We start from the raw sequence: 16,726 nt of genomic DNA, 5'->3' as shown, positions 1-16,726 counted from the left end.
AATCCCATGTTGTTCAAGGGTCACTGAAATTCATATACCTTATAATTCATCCATTTAAAGGGTACAAGCCATTGGCTTTTGAAGAGTATTCACAGATATGTACAACCATAACTACAGTCAATTTTAGAACATATTATCACCTCAAAAATGAAATTTTGTATGCTCTGGTTATCACCCCTTGCACCTCATCAATTTTGATATACTGTGTCTTTATTTTCATTCATCTTGAAGTATTTTCTGATTTTGCTTTATATTACTTTGTAGACTCACTGCATAGTTAGGAGAATTTTCTAATTTCTACATATTTATGAGTTTCTCATATTCTTCCCAAATATTGATTTCAAATTTCATTACAATGTAGTCAGATAACATACCCTGTATTAATTTTACCCTTTTAATTTTATTTGAGGTTTGTTTTATAGCCTATAATATGATTTATCCTGGAGAATATTTTGTGTTGAGAAGAATGTACATTCTGTTGTTGTTGGGTGGTCTATTCAATAGAAGTGTTTCAGTTCTCATTGATGTATAGTGTCATTCAAGTCTTCCACTTCCTTGCTGATATTCTGTCTTCGTGTTCTAGTCACTATTAAAAATAGGGTACTAAAGTTTGCAATTATTATTGAATTGATTATTTCTCCCTTTAATTCTGTCAGTTTTTGCTCTCTGTATTTTGGTGCTCTGTTATTAAGTTTATAATTATTGAATCTTCCTGTTGAATGAATCTTTTTAGGATTATAGAGTCTTCTTTATTTCGATTAATATTTTTTCTTTTAATAGTTTATTTTGGGAGCACCTGGGTGCCTCAGTCATTAGGGGTATGTCTTCAGCTCAGGTCATGATCCCAGGGTCCTGGGATTGAGCACCACATTAGACTCCCTGCTAGGCGGGAAGCCTGCTTCTCCCTCTCTCACTCCCCTTGCTTGTGGTCCCTCTCTTGCTGTCTATCTCTGTGTCAAATAAATAAAATCTTAAAAACAGTTTATTTGTCTGATATCATTTTAGTCACTCTATCTTTCTTGTGGCTATTCTTTGCATGTTATATATTTCTCCACTCTTTTACTTTCAAGCTATTTGTAAATTTGAACCCAAAGTGTATTTTCTATATGGTTCAATCCTGTTTTTTAATCTGGTCTGATAAACCTTGCCTTTTGATTAAATGATTTAACTCATTCATATTTAATGTTATTGTTGATATAGTTAGACTTACTGCTGCCATTTAACTCTTTGTTTTTATGTTTCATGTAGTTTTGGTTCCTCTACTTCTTGTTTATAGCATTCTTCTGCTTTAAGTGAATATTTTGTAAACTAATGTTTTAACAAGTTTTAACTTTGTCTCTTGGTGGTTGTTCTAGGGCTTACCACATACATCTTACCTTGTCAGAATCAGCTTCTGATTTATATCAACTTAACTGCACTGATATATAAAATATTACTTGTAGTTTACAGCTCTATTCATTTTCCCTCCCTTTTGTGGAAATTTTGATATATAATATTACATCTATTCATGTTATAAACCCACCTGCACATTGTTATATTTATTACTTTACCCTATATAATCATTTCTTTGGCCCAGTAACAGCTTAGCTCTCTCTGACCTTCTTTGTGCTGTTACTGGCAAATATAATTCATGTCTGTGGAGAAGTTCTTTTAAGGGTCTTGGAGGCTACTGTAATAATTTTTCCTTTAATTATGAGTGAAATAGGAAGACACTGGAATAGAGAAGTGAATTGGTCTGACTTACATTTTTTAATTTTCTTTATTTTATATTATTTTTAAAGGATTTTATTTATTTATTTGACAGAGAAAGACATAGCAGGAGAGGGAGCAGAAGCCGGGGGGGTGGGAGAGGGAGAAGCAGGCTTCCTACCATGCAGGGAGCCCGATGTGGGACTCAATCCCAGGACCTTGGGATCATGACCTGAGCCGACAGCAGACACTTAACAACTGAGCCACGCAAGCACCCCCTGACTTACATTTCTAAAAAGGTTTCTTCTCTATACTTTGTTGAAAATAGCCTCTTAGAGCATGGGAGACCAATTAAGAGATGTTTGCCACACTCCAGGAGTAGAATAAGGATGGCTTGGACCAGGGCAGAGTTTCTAGAATTAGTAAGAAATGATCGGCTTCTATAAATAATTTGAAGGTAGCCAACGAGATTTAATGTTGGATAATGAGATGGATAAAAAGAGGGGACTCAAGAATAACTCTGAGCATTTACGCCTAAACACTGGAAGAATAGATTTGGCATTAACCAAAGCTGGGGAAAATGCTGGAATACAAAGCATTTCTCTTTAAGAGAAAGTCCAGGAGATCCTGCAAGATGTCTAAGGTTGGAGATAACTTACAGACCCAGGGAAATGTTGACTGGGCAAAGGAACATTCAAAACTGGGAAGAGGTTCAGGCAGAACCAGGAACTCATCGGTATGATGAGTTGGGTGAACTTGGAAGTCATCAATATATACATGGCATTTAAATCCAAGAAACTAAATGTGGTCTTTGAGGATTGAGCATGAAGAGAAATGAGGTTTAAGGACTGAGTTCTTAGCTACTCCAGTGTCAAATGTGGGAGGAGATGAGGACTCTGCAAAGAAGAATAGAAGCCAGTGTATTCTGACTTTCTTAATATACTATGAGCTACTATTATCATCATGTTTCTTGTGCAAGAGTTCTCAACCACACATCCTTTGAAACTGTTCACCTCTCGGTTGAGAATAACTGGCACTGTACCTGTCCCAGCGTTGACTGCAAAAAACCTGTTGGGTGTTTCTGAAACTGAAATTTAATGTGACTAGAACATAAAAACACCCAAAGGTTTAAGATACTAATTCTGAACTATGTCAGTAATTAGCCATTAGCCATGCTCTTACCAACAGAAGCCAGACTGATCCCAAACTTGCAATTAGGGTACCTGCTGTGCAAGACAACGCCACATTAACACTATTTACATTTCAGAAGCTTAAGTAAAGTAAGTATCAAAAGGTGAAGAATATGTATAGTACTTTCGAGATGGATTGCTTTTGAGGAGCTGCTCCTTATAAAGTCAAATGCTTTCTATTACAAAGTATTATATTTGTGACTGTTAATCCTGCTCTCATTAAGAGTAGTACCATAGAGTACTGAAAACAAAATAGTCAAAATTTCATCCAAATCCTAGTTCTGCCATTTGTAATTGTCTGATGTGCTCTAAGCCCTTTAAACCCTCTGGGGTCATTTTTTCACTGGTGTAATTAGCATAATGAAACCGACTCTGAAAAAATACCACAAGGACTATGGATGCATTTAAATTACCTTACATATAGAAAACTCACAAAAGTCATAGTTGTTATATTACAGCCATTTAATAACTTTGGTGATAACAACAGTCATTATGATCAAATATAATAATGCAAAGCATTATGAATTGAATAGTACATAAGTTATCTATGGACACACAATAAGTTACTCCAAAACTTACTGACTTAAAAATATAATCCACATTCATTATTAAACAGCTTCTGAAGGTCAGGAATTCCTCAGCAGCTTAGCTGAGTGGTTTTGGCCCACCAGTCCTCATTAAACTGCAAAGTCAAGAGGTTGGTCAGGACTAAAGGATCTGCTTCTAAGAGAGCGCACCTCACATGACTGACAAGCTGGTGCTAGCTGTTGGCAGACCTTAGTTCCTTGCCACGTGGACCTCTCCATATCCCCATGGTGCTATAGCTGGCTTCCTCCACAGCAAATAATCTTAGACAGTAAAGCAAAACTATCAATTTCTTTTATGACCTGTCCTTGAAAGTCAGACTTTGTTATTTCTGCTGTATTGTTACACTGTTAACTGGTTACAAAAGGCAGCCCCCTTCGGTGAGGTAGAGGAAAGTGTGTGGATACCAATGAGAGAATCTTTGGGCGCCACTTTGAGAGTTTGGCTACTGTAAATAGTAAATAAACTATGCTTTTAACATTAAATGCTATACTTTTGAAAATATTAGATAAAAGTAACAGATTTGTTTTCTTTCTCTGACAACTTCTAAAATTAGAAATAATCTCAATTAGTTCATGTTGTCCTTAAATAAGTTTGATTATTTTTATCATCATTATCTATTAAGGGTTCCTTTCAAATGACTAGTTATTTGAACAAGGATAATGAAGCCTTCTGATATGAATACGTAATCAACATTATAGCGTAACTAGAAAGTCAATACTTTAATTTTCCTCTGATGGCAAATTCAGCTTTGTTTCCACTGATAAATACTTAAAATAAAACAACACACTATTTCAATCTTCAGTATGGAAAAAAAAAAAAAAGATTTACTAAGCAACTCTTACCAAATATTTTGTAGAGAAATAAGAGCTATACAGGTTTTTTGTAAGAACAGAAAAAAGTATATGGATCTGAACAATTTGAGACTATTCCTTCAATTTCTTAAACTGTATGATTGTGATTTCTTTCTTTCTTTTTAAAAATTTATTTATTTATTTATTTGACAGAGATCACAAGTAGGCAGAGAGAGAAGGGGAAGCAGAGTCCCTGCTAAGTAGAGAGCCCGATGCAGGGCTCGATTCCAGGACCCTGGGATCATGACCTGAGCCAAAGGCAGAGGCTTTAGCCCCCTGAGCCACCCAGGCACCCCTGATTGTGATTTCTTATATACTCTGGTATATATGGTTAAATCATCTTTTAATAGATCTGGCATAATTGTTTGGCATAAACACAAAAGAAGTTTCACAGCCTTCTTTCATAATCTTGATATTATCTCATCTGCCCCAATTTAAAATCTTATATCAACAAACATAGCCCTGCTTTAGTTACCAAGAGAAATTTCCTAAGATATTCAGAATGTACCATATTGTTACAAATGGCTGTTTTGTGTTAACTGATTGTCATACCAATGACAGAAAAAAGTACTAGATTTTGGAGCCCTTAAATCTGATCTAAAAAGGCAAGTTAAAGGGTCAGAGGTAAAAAGACAAACAAAAGTGTGGGTATCATTTTAAGAAGCAATAAAGCACCACAGATTTAAAGCTAAGTAGAAACTAGTCATACATCACCCTATGCCAAGAAAATCTTGCACATGACCAAAGATCATTTTTCCTGATAGACAACTTGAAACTTAGGAATACTTGCTTTGTTAGCAAGCTGTCAAGTGATATGCTCACATTCGGGTTTTTTGAGTTTTGATCTACCATAATTTATACCTTTTCCTTTCAAACTGCGATTCAGGTCATGTTGTACTCTCCAAGGTAATAAATAGTGAAGAACATTCTGGGCCAGTCTTCAACTCACTTTGCTGTTCACCCTGCAAAACAGACTTTCTAACTAGCATCTTTATGGTGCCCCATTGAGATACCTTTCAGAAAATTCTATTGTTGTCAGTTATCTTAAATGGTATTGCATGATATAGTTCGTCAAACATACCCACTCACCAAGTAGTGTAGAGTTTAAGCCATGCTTAGCCCATACAAAGAAGTGTTGTTCCAGATCTTAATACAGAGAATTTGAATCTTAGCCCCCCTTTCTGAATGCAAGTGAATATTTCATGCCTCAGTGGTGGTACAATAAGTTGCAGTACAATGGCTTACATTCAGTTCCTGAAAAGGTCTCTAAATCTCTTTCAGTAGAGACACTATATAAACTATTCAAGTGTTCAAAAAATGTAAGAGACTGTTGTTGTTGTAAAAAAAAAAAAAAGTTTTCTTCTACCTTTAAGAAACACCTTAGAGGCCAAGAGTCAATAGAATGATGAGATAATGTAGCCATTTAATAGATATGTGGCAGAAACTTCTGGTTGACCACCACTGATTGGTATTTCCTTTCTACAGTTTATAATTGGTGCTGCAAGCAGTTTCCCAGACAGGTACTACAGACCTTGACGCCTACTATGTGCCACCTCCACTCACTGGTAAAAACGAGTTGCATGACTCCAAAATTGGAGGTGGGCCCAGTTCCAGCCAATTAGATGTGACTTGAAGTGACATCTGTTCCCCCCAAGTCATGGGTGCTTCCACCGTAGCACCTTCTTACACAGCAAGCCTGGGATTATCTACTGAAGATGGCTACATCATAAGATGGAAGGAGCCAGAACCCTGAGTCAATACGCAAAGGAAAGTTGCCTGATTAAGGAGTATCTACATTGAACACTGTATAAAAGATAATAAAATTTTATGTTGCAGTGTTGCCTTCTGGGAGATTTTGTTAGAACAGTTCATCTCTCCTAACCAAATGTAGAAAATATAAATGCACATTTTCTTGAGGTCCAAGATCATCTGACATAATGGAAGAGAAGCACAGGGGAAAAAAAAAAACGGGTACAACAACAGAGTCAGAAACATTTGAGAGGGAGAAAAATGAGTTCATTTCCTGGGTCAGCTGCTCTCAAGTTTCTGCTCTTAGAAAAATCAGTTCATTTGTCTGAAGCAATGTAAACTAAGACAGAAAGCTTGGGTATTCATAAAAATCACTTTTGCTAAAAGCACAAGCAGAAAACATTACATATAATCTTGCTATTCTGAAAAACAGCAAACTAGCACTGATAAGATATCTACATAGCATTTTTAGTACAGTATAATATTTTACCTGGGAAATAACCTGAGGAGAAGGATCGAGCTGAAGAAACACAGGAAGGAAAAATGGAGAAAACCAGAGATTCAAATTAAGAGAAAGAGAAAAATGACTACTGGTTTCAAAAGGAGTTGAAGTTTATGGATCTATGGATATTCTTTTCAGAGCTATAAATTGAAGGTGCTACACAAAATGCTTTGAAGACCTAAGAAATATATTCGTTCATTTATTCACCAAATATTGACTGACCAGTTACTGTGTGTGGAGAGGACTGTGATAGGCACCAGAGACAAAACTGTAAACAAGCTCTCTGGAGCTCAGTCTTTTTTTTTTTTTAATTGAGATATAACTGACATAATATAATATAATATAATATAATATAATATAATGTCTCTATGTTATATGTACATAGAGACTCAACACTTGTACACACTGAGAAATGATCACTCTAATAAGTCTGGATACCATCTATCACCAAAGTTAGTATAATGTTATTTGTTGTATTCCCCATACCAAACACTATACCCTGTGTCTTATTTATTTTATAACCAGAACATTGTACTTCTTGACCCCTTCAACCGTTTCAACCACTTCCCTAAACCCCCTCCCCTCTGACAACTGTCAATGTGTTCTCTGGGTTTCTTCTGTTTTGTTCTTCATGTATAAGTGAAATCAGGTGGTATTTGTTTTTGTCTGACTTATTTTAGAGCAATAATGCCCTCATCCATGTTTTTGCAAATGGCAACATTTCATTTCCTTTTATGGCTGCGTAGTATCGTGTGTGTGTGTGTGTGTGTGTGTGTGTGTGTGTGTGTAAATAATGCTGTAAGGTATATACAGGAGCATCCATCTTTTAGAATTACTGTTTACATTTTCTTCAATACATACCCAACAGCGTAATTGCTGGATCATATGGGAGTTCTATTTTCCATTTTTTGTGGAATCTCCATACTGTGATCCATAGTGGCTGGACCAATATACATTTCCATCAATAGTACACATGGGTTTCCTTTTCTACATATCCTGGCCAATGCTTCTTTCTTGTCCTTTTGATAAGAGTCATTCTGCCAAGTATAAGGCGATATCTCCTTGTGCCTTTGATTTGCATTTTTCTAATCAGTGACATTAAGCATCTTTTCTTGTACTTATTAGCAATATATACATCTTTTTTGGAAAAATGTCTATTAAATCCTCTGCCCATTTTTAAATTGGATTTTTTTTTTTTTGTTATTGAGCTATATGAGTTCTTTATTTGCTTTGGATATTAACCCTTAATAGATATGTGATTTGCAAATATCTTCTTCTGTTCAACAGGTTGCCTTTTTTATTTTGATGAGGATTTCCTTTGCTATACAGAAGCTTAATGTCATCCCATTTGTTTATTTTTGCTTTTGTTTTCCTTGCTTTTTAAGTCAGATCCAAAAAACATTGCAAAGACTAATTTTAAAGAGCTTACCACTTGTTTTCCTGTAAGGAGGTTTTGGTTTTAGGTCTTACATTCAATACTTCAATCCACTTGAGCTCATTTTTTGTATGGTATAAGATGGTATCCAACTTCATTCTGGCATGTAAACTGTCTGGTTTCCTCAACACCAATTGCTGGAGAGATAGTCCTTTCCCCATTGTATATTGTTGTCTTCTTTGTGGAAATTGATTGGCTACATACACATGGATTTATTTCTGGGCTCACTATTCTATTCCATTGATCTATATGTCTGCTTTTATGCCAAAACCATATTGTTTTAATTACTAAATCTCTGTAGTATAGCTTGAAATCGGGGATCATGGTACCTCTGGCCTAGCTATTCTTTCCCTGGATTGTGTTGGCTATTTGTGGTCTTTTATACTTTCATATAAATTCTAGGATTTCATGTTCTAGTTCTGTGGAAAATGCCATAGGAACTTTGATAAAGATTATGGTGAATCCATACATTGCTTTGGGCAATATGGACATTTTAAATATTAACTCTTTCAATCCTGGGACACAAAATATCTTTCCACTCATTTGTGTCTTCTTCAATTTCTTTCACCAATGTCCTATAGTTCTCAGAATATAGGTCTTTTACCTCCAAAGTTAAATTTATTCCTATGCATCACTCTTTTTGGTGCAATTGTCAATGGGACTGTTTTTTTGTTATCTCTGATTGTTCATTATTAGTGTATAAATATGCAAGATTTTTGTATATGAATCTGGTATCCTGTAACTTTATTGGATTTATTTGTTAGTTCTAATAGTTTTTTTGGTGAAGTCCTTAGGGTTTTCTCTATATAGTATCATGTCATTGGTGCAGTGACAGCTTTAATTACCTCTTCCTTTCCAATTTAGATGCCTTCTGTTTTTGTTTTGTTTTGTTTTTGTTTTTCCTAATTGTTGTGGCAAGAACTCCTAATACTATGATGATAGAAGTAGGTAGGGAGAGTGGGCATCTTTGTCTTGTCACTGATCTTAGAGGAAAAGCTTTCATGGTTTCAACATGGTGTATGATAAAAGCTGTGGGCTTGTAATATATGACCTTTGTTTCACTGAGGCAGATTCTCTATATAACCTTGCTGCTAAGAGTTTTTAACCTAAATGGATGCTGAATTTTATTAAAAGATTTTCTCACATTTACGGAGATATCATGTGATTTTTATTGCTCATTTTGTTAATGTAGTCTATCACATTAATTGATTTGCAGATGTTGAACCATTCTTGCATCCCTTGAATAAATCCCACTTAATCATGGTATAAAATTCTCTTAATTTTATTAAGAGAGTATTTTTGAATTTGGTTTGCTAATATTTTGTTGAGGATTTATGCATCCAAGTTTATCACGGATATTGCTTGTAATTTTCTTTTTCCTGTTTTGGGGCTGTCCTTCCCTGGTCTGGTATTAAGATCTCACAAAATGAGCTTGGAAGTCTTCCCGCCTCCTCAATTTTTTGGTAGAGTCCAACAAGAATAGGTATTAAATTTTCTTTAAATGTTTGATAGACTTCACCAGTGAAGCTGTCTGGTCCTGGACTTTTGTTGCAAGGTTTTTGATTACTGATTCAATCTCCTTACTAGTGATTGGTGTATTCAGATTTTCTGTTTTTTCATTATGCACTCTTAGAAGACTGTAAGCTTCTAGGAATGTATCCATTTCTTCTAGACTGCCTTGTTTGTTGTCATATAATTGCTCACAGTAGTCTCTTAAAATACTGTGTATTTATGCAGTATCAGTTGTAACTTCCCTCTAATTTCTGATTTTATTAGATCCTTCTATCTTTGTTCTTTATGAGACTACCTAATGGTTTATCTTTTTTTATCTTTTTAAAGAATCAGGTCTTGGTTTCATTGATCTTTTCAACTGATTTTTTAGTCTCTGTTTCATTTATTTCCAGTTTGATCTTGAATTATTTCCATCCTTCTATTAATCTTCAGCTTCATTTGTTCTTCTCTTCCTCGTTCCTTTATTTGTAAAGTTCAATTCTTTGAGATTCTCTTATTTCTTGAGGTAGGGCTATTTTGCAAAGAACTTCCCTCTTAGAACCACTTTTGCTGTATCCCATAGATTTTGGTATGTGATATTTCTGTTTCTTTTTGATTCCAGGTACTTTTAAAAATTTCTTCTTTGATTTCTTCTATGACCCAACAGTTGTTTAGCAACATGATTACCTCCATATATTTGTAGTGTTAGCAGTTTTTTTTTTTTGTAACTGATTCCTAGTTTCATATCACTCTGTTGTCTGAAAAAATGCTTGATATTATTTCAATCTTTTTGAGTTTGTTGAGACCTGTTTCGTGTCCTAACATGTAATCCATCCTGAATAATGTTCCTAGTGCAACTGAGAAGAAAGTGTATATTGCTGATTTAGGATGGAATATCATACACACACACACACACACACACACACACACACATATATATATATATATATATATATATATATATAAAGTTCATCTAGTGTGTCATTTAAGGCCACTGTTTCCTTATCGATTTTCTGTCAGGACAATCTATCCATTGATATAAATGGGGTGCTAAATTCTCATATTATTACTGTATTACTGTCATATTTCACCATATAGGTCTGTTAATTTTTGCTTTATTTATCTTGGTGCTCCTATGTTGGGTATAAATATATTTATGTATGTGATATCTTCTTGCTGAATTGACCCCTTTAGCATTATGTACTGTCTCTCTGTTTTTTATTATAGCCTTTGGTGTAAAATCTACTTTGTCTGGTATGAATATAAGTATACTGGATTCCTCTTAATTTCCATTTGCATGAAATATCTTTTGTCATCCCTTCACTTTAAGTCTATGTGTCTCCTTCCTTCTAAAATGAGTCTCTTGTAGTTACTGTGTATCTGTCTTTTTTTTTTTTTCCTTATCCCTTCAGTCACTCTATGTTTTTGATCAGTGAATCTAAACCATTTACATTTAAAGTAATTATTGGTAGGTTGTACTTACTCTCATTTTATACACTGTCTTCTGGTTGTTTGGGGGGTTCCTCCTTTTCCTTTCTTCTCTTTTTCTCTTCCCCTGTGATTTGATGACTTTTATTTAGTGCTACATTAAATTCCTTTCTCATTTTCTTTTATAATACTTACTATATATTTTGCATTGTGATTACTATTACGTTCATATATATCATCTTATGTATATAACATCTTATGTATATATCATCTTATGTTTGTGTTTGAAAGTTGATAGCAGCTTAAATTTGAACACATTTTAAAACTCTACATTTTTAACCCATCACCACATTTTATGTTTTTGATGTCACATTTTACTTATTTTTATTTTATGTATCCCTTAACTAATTATTATAGTCTGGGTCAATTTTTTACTATGTTTGTCTTTTATCCTTTATAGTTGTTTTAAAGTAATTAACCCACTCCTTTACTGTAAATTTATTAAATATATAATAAAAATATATTTTTGCAGTGAGATTTTTACTTTCATGTTCTCTTGTTATTAATGAGTGTCATTTCTTTTCAGCTTAAAAAATCCCTTAAAATTTTCTGGCAAGGCTGCTTTTATAGTAGTAGGCCTTTAGCTTCTCTATTCTAGAAAACTCTACCTCTCCTTTGATTCTGAATAATAACCTTGTTAGGTTGATTATTCTTGGCTGAAAGATTTTTTTTTTTCCTTTTAGCGCTTTGAATATGTCCTGCTACTTCCTTCTGGATTGGCAGAATTTCTGCTGATATCAACGGAAATCTGTTGATAGCCTTATGGGATATCCCTTGTACGTAACAATGGGAAATTGCTTTTCTCTTGCTTCTTTTAAGATTTTTTCTCTTTAACTTTTGACATTTTGATTATAATATGTCTTGGTGTGGCTCTCTTTGGACCCATCTTATTTTGGAATTTCTGGGTTCTTAAACCTGGATGTCTGTTTCTTCACCAGGTTAGGAAAATTATCAGCCATTATTTCTTCAAGTAAGTCTTCTGCCCCTTTCTCTCTTCTCCTTCTGGGACCCCCATGATGTAAATGCTATTTCACTGGATTTTGTACCATAAGTCTCTTAAGTTTTATTCATTTCTTTATGCTGCTTTATCTGGGTTAACTCCATTGCTTTGTCTTCCAACTTGCTAATCTGTTCTTCTGCTTCATCCCTCTATTATTAAACCCCTCTGCTGTATTTTTCAGTGCAGTTACTGTATTTTTCGGCTACATTACTGTATTTTTCACCTCCATGACTACTGTTTGGTACTTTCTCATATTTTAAGACTCCTAGTTGGACTTATCAGTGTTTTCATCCCAAGTTCAGTGAGCAACTTTATGAACATGACTTTGAATTCTTTATCAGGCAAATTACTTATCTGCATATCATTAAGGTTTTTTCTGAGGTTTTCTCTTATTCATTCGTTAGGAACATACTTCTTTGTTTCCTCAGTTTGCTTCACTCTCTCTGTTTCTGTGTATTACGTGAAGCAACTACCTATCTTGAAGAAGTGGCATTGTGTAGGGGATGAACATTCTTGTTTCACTTTCCTCTAGCTCTTGGCTGTCTCTTGAACCTTTGTGATTGTCTAAACCAAACACTTTATTCTTGATATGTCCCCATTTTTAAGAGTGTGCCAAGAACTGTGAGTGTTCCAAGGGAGGAAGCTCATTTAGGACTTACTTTTAGGCCGACTGGAAACTGGTCCCTCAGGAAGCAGCTGCTAACGTGTGCAAATATATGCACTCATGAGGGGCCACAATCATCATCCCTGCTGGCCTCCAGACCAGGAGATCCAGAAGTATCCTCTGGACAAGAGTACAAAAATCGGGGCTCCAGATAAGTATATAACCTCTTCTTTGGCAGGTCTCATCAATCTGTAGCAAGGCCAAGGTGGTGCTCAAGAATAGTGTCTCCCTGCTTACATTCCCAGGGAGCACCACGTCAGCCTCCAGATGCTGGGAAACCAAAAGCCTGTCCCTCACGCCAAAGCTCCAGGCTAAGTAAGTAGGCCTTTTTCAGAGGAAGACAGGTTGTGTTTCAGTCTGTTGTCTGCGAAGTGTCCTGGATGTGGTGGCTGGACAATAACTGTCCTTTGAATTGTTACCTTTCCATGATGCTTAGGAACTCCAGCCCCCTTAGCTGATGTGACCAGGCAATCAGATGGTGTTCCTGTACGGACTGCGCATGCCCCCTGGACAGCTAATGTCGGGGGTAGGGCATGCTCGCTGACTTCAGAAAGGGAGCGGGACAATGTTTCAACAGTGTGTGCCCCCGAGTTTCAGTAATAGTGGGACAGTGCCTTGCCTGTGCGCTGGCTTTTGGCTGGGTGCAGGAGAATACCGTGATCACTCAGGCTCACCTGCCCCTGCCAGGGAGCAGGACAGTGTTGCAACCACCCACAGTTCTGGCTGCAGCAAGGCAATGGAATAGGGCCACGTCCATGGAGCTCAGAATCTCAGACAATAAAGAACTGCGATTCCAGAACTGCTGTCCTCCAAATAGCGACTGTTTAATTTTCTTTTATTCAAAGATGTACTAAAGACCAAAGGAGAAAAAGAGCAGTTTCCCTCCCACTATAACTGTGTCTTCCTAGGTTTTATTTTCGCAAACCTAAAGGGACAAATTGGCTAAAGAAAGAGAAAATTCTAAGACTTTACCAGACCATGACGAAAACAGAGCTAAATAATTATTTCTGAGAAAATGAAATTACTTTTTATCACCCCATATTGAATAGCCCTCCCGACTGTCCCCTGTAAGTCTATAATAGCACTGAGTCGCAGAACACACAATTCCTGACAACAGATGATACAACTGAAAAAATTAGTCTCCTGTGTGCAAAATAACACTTTCATAACAATGGGCAATTCATGCTTGCTCTCTCTAGACCTTTGCCAAACAGAATACCCGCGCAGGCTAATTATGTGAGCTAGTTGAAAATTGTGTGCATAATGGAAATGCATCCCCCTGAAGAGCAGCCAAGAAGAGGTCTCAGCACCAAATCTAAAACAATAGAAAAAGTGCAAGAGCAAACATGAGGGCACAGGCACAGACATTCTCATTAGCACACGGCCACTGACTGTTTTTGTTGACGCACTTAATAAAGTTGTTAAATTCTGTCCTTGGAAGAAAAAAAAACAACAACCTTCCACGATTAAAGAATTTTCTTCCATGCTGACTCAAGTGCTTTGCTTCAATGTACAGCTATGGGTCATTTTTACGTTGAGGACTTTTGTCACTTCGGGGAGCAAAAACAGCTCATGTCAGGGAGAATGCTGATGAAAGTCAAAGGCAACTTTCACGTGCAGCGTCACACATCAGGCAAGGAGTCGCACCAGCCTGTCACAGGGTATGGTGGAGCAAGGACTGATTTTTCCAAGTTCTACTTTCCACATGTCATTGTGCCATATCTGATGCTGGGAGCCTGCAGGAGGTGTGGGATTCGAGATCCCTGGAGAAAGTTTCAGAGAAAGACCTGTAGCCCCCACACCCAACAAATAAAGCAACAGCTATATCATGATAAAAATAGATGTGTTGCACCATCTGTAACGTGTGAGCTACTTTAGGTCCACCACAAAATTGAATGAATTTATCATGCAGAGAGAGATGCATGTGCAACAGTTTCTTCTAGCCAAACTATGGTAAGTGAGGGTCCTGGCAAGGATGATAGCCCACTCGTCTATAGTCTTTTAAGAACAGCTTCTGAAAGGGACTTTTTCAAAAGGCCTGGGCTGGATGTAGGGAAATCCAAGCACAATGTCAGGGGACTGTTAATGGCTTATTCCTGACATGAAGGGTCCAGGGAGAGAATGAAAGCCAAGGGAGGGAGAGAAAGAGACACCTAACAAAAGTCATGACCTTCATTCGAGATAGAGCCCTTTCCTTTGGTCAAGGAGGTGGTTCACCTACAGCACCACCACAAAGAAAGATCCTTTCCTCTTTCTGTTCTCCTTCTGGTGTTCCCCTCTGACTCAAATCCAAAGAAAACTAGATGACAAGGAGCAAGAGGTATGCTGATGAAGTCCTTGTGGGTCAACATTCCAGGGCAAAGAAATGCACAGACCAAACTATAGTGAAGAGAGAAAAGGTGGTCAGGTGTGGCGGACAGAAGGCACACAGCACAGTAGATTTCTCCAGGAAGCATAAGGGTCCATCGGTTGGAATTTAGGGAAAAGAAAACTGAAATTTTATTGGGGCTATCCTTTTGTAATAAACTGAGCTAACACACAGGACTGGATAGTCAAACCAGATGAACGTAAATCAGAGATCGTACTCAGTCTCGGGGTTCCCTAATAATTTCAAGGATCCAGGCATTCAAGAGGCTCAGACCAAGAAGTGATGTCCTGGGCTGGCAGCGGTGGTCACCCTGGTACTATGTTCCTGCCCTGAACATGACTGTCTGGCCCGGAATAGCAGCTGAGGTTTCCAAGTGAGAGCTGTGGGGTTCTTTACACCGCAGGAATATTTATACTATACTATAAAACCTTTCCCTTTTAAGCCCCCAAAGTCAGATAACCTATGGGTTCCTCTCTGGGGAGCCCTGCCTCGAAGATCCTGGGTTCCAGGATCTGAGTATGATTAATACTAAATGCAACTCAGCTTGGTTCCTTTGAGGAAGGTGACAGATGTAAGCACAGGCCCCTTGCCCCACACTCACACCCTTCATCCCACACTGCCTGCCTGCAACCCATCAGACTCTTAGGCCACCAGGGGCTCTCCTATTGTGAAGCTTGGAGCTTTAAGATCTCCCTTCCCAGTAGGAAGAAGATGGTACAGGAATCTCTCTAAAACACAGGATTGGAAGCAGGTGGGGGGTTGGGTGGGATTGGGGAGTGGAAAGTGAACCACCACTAGAACTAGGAGTAAACCTGCTAACCTTCTGGAATTATAAGCGATTCCGGACAAGTGTACATTTTTCTAGGATAGCATCCAGAATGCTTCCAGGCTCCTCAAAAAAGAGTGAAGGCCTATAAAGTCTAGCCAGTAAAACTACACAGAGTTTTCAGTGAATGGGGATCCAGAGACAGATAAATTGAGTCCCCACTACCAGGGTCTCACCCTGGCCTGCTCTGTCCACCCCCCCCCCCCGCCTCTGTCCACCTGCTCACCAGAGAGAGCTTCTCAGAGCCCCAGGGGAAGCCTGAGCATGAACACAGTCTCATTTTCCAAAAGGTTTCAAAGTAAAACATTTTTGAATGCAAAACACTTCTTCTAAAAATTCGATTAAATGTTAAAAAGTAGAACTTACCTTTTTAGTTTGCTAGATAACGTCTGAAAGCCGTCTTGTAGTCTTTTGCATGTTTCTGTCAGCTGGAGGGACTTCTCACTCAGATATGTGCTGTTCCATGAAAGAGATTTTAAAAAGATTGATTTAAAATGAGAGCCATAAGATAACGTTAACAACATCCAGATATAATTGATCCAGTGTGCCCAAATGAAGTCTGATTTTCATCCCATTATTGGATTTCTCCGTGGAAAAGGAAATTGATATTTTCACCTCTGACAGGTCTAAATTATGGAAAAAAAAAAAAAGTTTGCGCTATAAAGTCAAAACAGGAAAGAACTCCCGGTGGAAGACTTTGTATTTTCAGGTTTTCATATCTTGTTAGTATTTCCAATGAACACATCACTGAACAGTTGTAATCATTCCATGCATCACCCGTCACGTTAAAGAGACACTGTCTGGTGGGAAGCATACACATATAAGAGATCAGTATTCTCTCCAAAAAGAAAGCATGGTCGGTCTGGCCCGTGATTACTATGACAC

At 37.2% G+C, this 16,726-nt stretch overlaps 1 protein-coding gene across 1 annotated transcript in view; it reads right to left on the bottom strand.

Annotated features, from left to right (window-relative positions):
* The window catches only part of ST8SIA6 (ST8 alpha-N-acetyl-neuraminide alpha-2,8-sialyltransferase 6), a 149,914-nt gene that overhangs the window by 63,698 nt on the left and 69,490 nt on the right, over positions 1-16,726 (bottom strand). Inside the window, exon 3 of the mRNA XM_059184031.1 lies at positions 16,208-16,297. Within this exon, the coding sequence (XP_059040014.1) occupies positions 16,208-16,297 (90 nt within the window). The remainder of the gene's footprint in view (positions 1-16,207; positions 16,298-16,726) is intronic.

Source organism: Mustela lutreola, chromosome 8 (genome assembly GCF_030435805.1).
Source record: "Mustela lutreola isolate mMusLut2 chromosome 8, mMusLut2.pri, whole genome shotgun sequence".
Classification (NCBI taxonomy): Eukaryota; Metazoa; Chordata; class Mammalia; order Carnivora; family Mustelidae; genus Mustela; species Mustela lutreola.
Note: the sequence above shows the minus strand (reverse complement) of the source record. Positions and strands in the feature narration are given on the sequence as shown.